The sequence below is a fragment of the Sinocyclocheilus grahami genome, unplaced genomic scaffold (genome assembly GCF_001515645.1).
Source record: "Sinocyclocheilus grahami isolate Dianchi unplaced genomic scaffold, SAMN03320097.WGS_v1.1 scaffold1345.1, whole genome shotgun sequence".
In the NCBI taxonomy this organism is placed as follows: domain Eukaryota; kingdom Metazoa; phylum Chordata; class Actinopteri; order Cypriniformes; family Cyprinidae; genus Sinocyclocheilus; species Sinocyclocheilus grahami.
Genome location: NW_015506524.1, coordinates 357,187 through 359,196, shown reverse-complemented (window position 1 = coordinate 359,196; position 2,010 = coordinate 357,187). Strand labels below are relative to the sequence as shown.

The 2,010-nt window shown below is 42.2% G+C and overlaps 1 protein-coding gene across 1 annotated transcript in view; it reads left to right on the top strand.

Moving 5' to 3' along the window:
• Positions 1 to 797: 797 nt before the first annotated feature.
• The window catches only part of LOC107569442 (interferon-induced very large GTPase 1-like), an 11,142-nt gene continuing 9,929 nt past the window's right edge, over positions 798 to 2,010 (top strand). The window contains exon 1 of the mRNA XM_016255544.1: positions 798 to 886. Coding sequence (XP_016111030.1) covers positions 848 to 886 — 39 coding nt within the window. The 5' untranslated portion in view covers positions 798 to 847. The remainder of the gene's footprint in view (positions 887 to 2,010) is intronic.

The following is a 2,010-nucleotide window of genomic DNA, read 5'->3' as shown; positions in this document are numbered from 1 at the left end:
GAGCGAGGTGTGCTGTGATTGGCCAGCTATCCAGTGCGTTGTGATTGGCCGAATACCTCAAGAGTGAGACGGAAATGTTACGCCCTCACCATACTGTGATGCCCTTTCCCGGCCGGAGCGATGATTCAAAAACATGAAAACCCATTATAAACGAGGCATTTGTAGCATCCAGTGGGGACATAATTATGTATTATAATGACTTATACTGTCTTTTTACGCGTTGCATCGCGCCGCGTAAACATAAAACCATGTCTGCATTTGTGATCGGAGAAATGACAAACAACAAGCACTACTCTACACTGCCCAAAAAACTTGCTTTAAATAAAAACCCTTTAAATATAAAAGACGTACTTACAGTCTGTGAGTCAGAACAGCCGGCATTGTAGTCTACTCTCCCAGGAAACAGTCCTCCATAAAATGTGCTGCACACATCCGAATATTTGGGTTGAAGTGTTCTGGAACAGTGTTGTAAATACAACTTAATCACTGGTTTCTAGTCGTGTCCATTTTTGGAAGGCCAAACAAAGTAGTTTCGCTTTCACAACGAAACAGCGTCACACACCATGGCCTTGAGTGAGCAGAGGTTGGGGGATAAAGTGAGGAATGGCGGGAAGGTTAGAGTGAGGCGCGGGCTTGAGAACGGTGCGGCCGGCGATTGCGACGAAGGAGCATCCGGAAGGATATGTGACGACTCCGGGCTGGACTCTTCGTCCACGGTGAAAGCCGATCCGGCGATCGACAGCGTAAAATTGTAGTATTTCCTCAGCGACCAGCACGGATCAGCTCCAGGCTATTGAAACCAAAATCTGAAGAGTATGAAGAAGACAGAACAAAAGACATAAAGAACATGAAATTGTGCTGCTCACAAACAGACTCTTCTCTTCAGGTAAGTGATCAGTAAAATCATTACAAGGGTCATCGGCTTTTGGAGGTTCAGGGACATCTTCACACACAAATTTAGTTTGATCCTTATATGTACAATTGTGATCTAGGAAAACCCACCACATGGAGAAATTTTACCACATGGAGAAATTTTTAGCTTTTTTAGATGATACCAGCCCTTTCCAAAACTGTTTTTATTTTGTCCATAGCTTGAACATAACAAATGTTATTGCTATCCGAATTTGGCTGATAGCTATAATGTTCAGGAATGGAATTGCGAGAAAAAAGGGTTTAAGGTGAGGCAATGAAAATAGAAACACAACAGTCAAGTCTCACAAGTAAAAGTCACTTTACTGTGGTAAGAAACTTAGGCCCTGTCCACACAGAGATGCGTTTAGCTGTATAAGCATACATTTTGTATTAAAATTTGTGGTGGGGGGGTGTTAAAGAATTGTGCTATAATAACTCTTATGATAGCGCTCTTATGAACGTTTTTAGCATGACTTCGTGAAAATTTAACTACTAGAATGAATGACATAGCATAGACTTCTTCATGGCATATTACAATATATAATAGCTATAATTCATTATTTTTTGCGCTTGCCTTACCGAATGTCGTATCCTGTCAGCAATAACCTGTCCATGGGCTTTTTTGATTACTGTCAGTTTAAAGGGGTCATATGATGTTGCTAAAAAGAACATTATTTGGTGTATTTGGTGTAATGAAATGTGTTTATGCGGTTTAAGGTTAAAAAAACACATTATTTTCCACATACTGTACATTATTGTTTCTCCTCTATGCCCCACCTTTCTGAAAAGCGTCGATTTTTACAAAGCTCATCGGTCTGAAAAAGCGAGGTGTGCTCTGATTGGCCAGCTATCCAGTGCGTTGTGATTGAAGCAGATATCGTCCTCTTTTGGAAGACCAAACAAAGTAGTTTCGCTTTCACAACGAAGCACACAGCGCCTTCACGGCATGGCGGCAGCGGCAACAGCGAGAATAAAAGTTACGCCTTCTTTCTTTGCGTGAACATTTGGGCGGCGTTATGCAAATCCTCCCACATCGTGACGTAGATATGTGGGGGAGTGTTAGAACGAGCCGTTTTAGGGGGGCGTGGCTGACTCTGA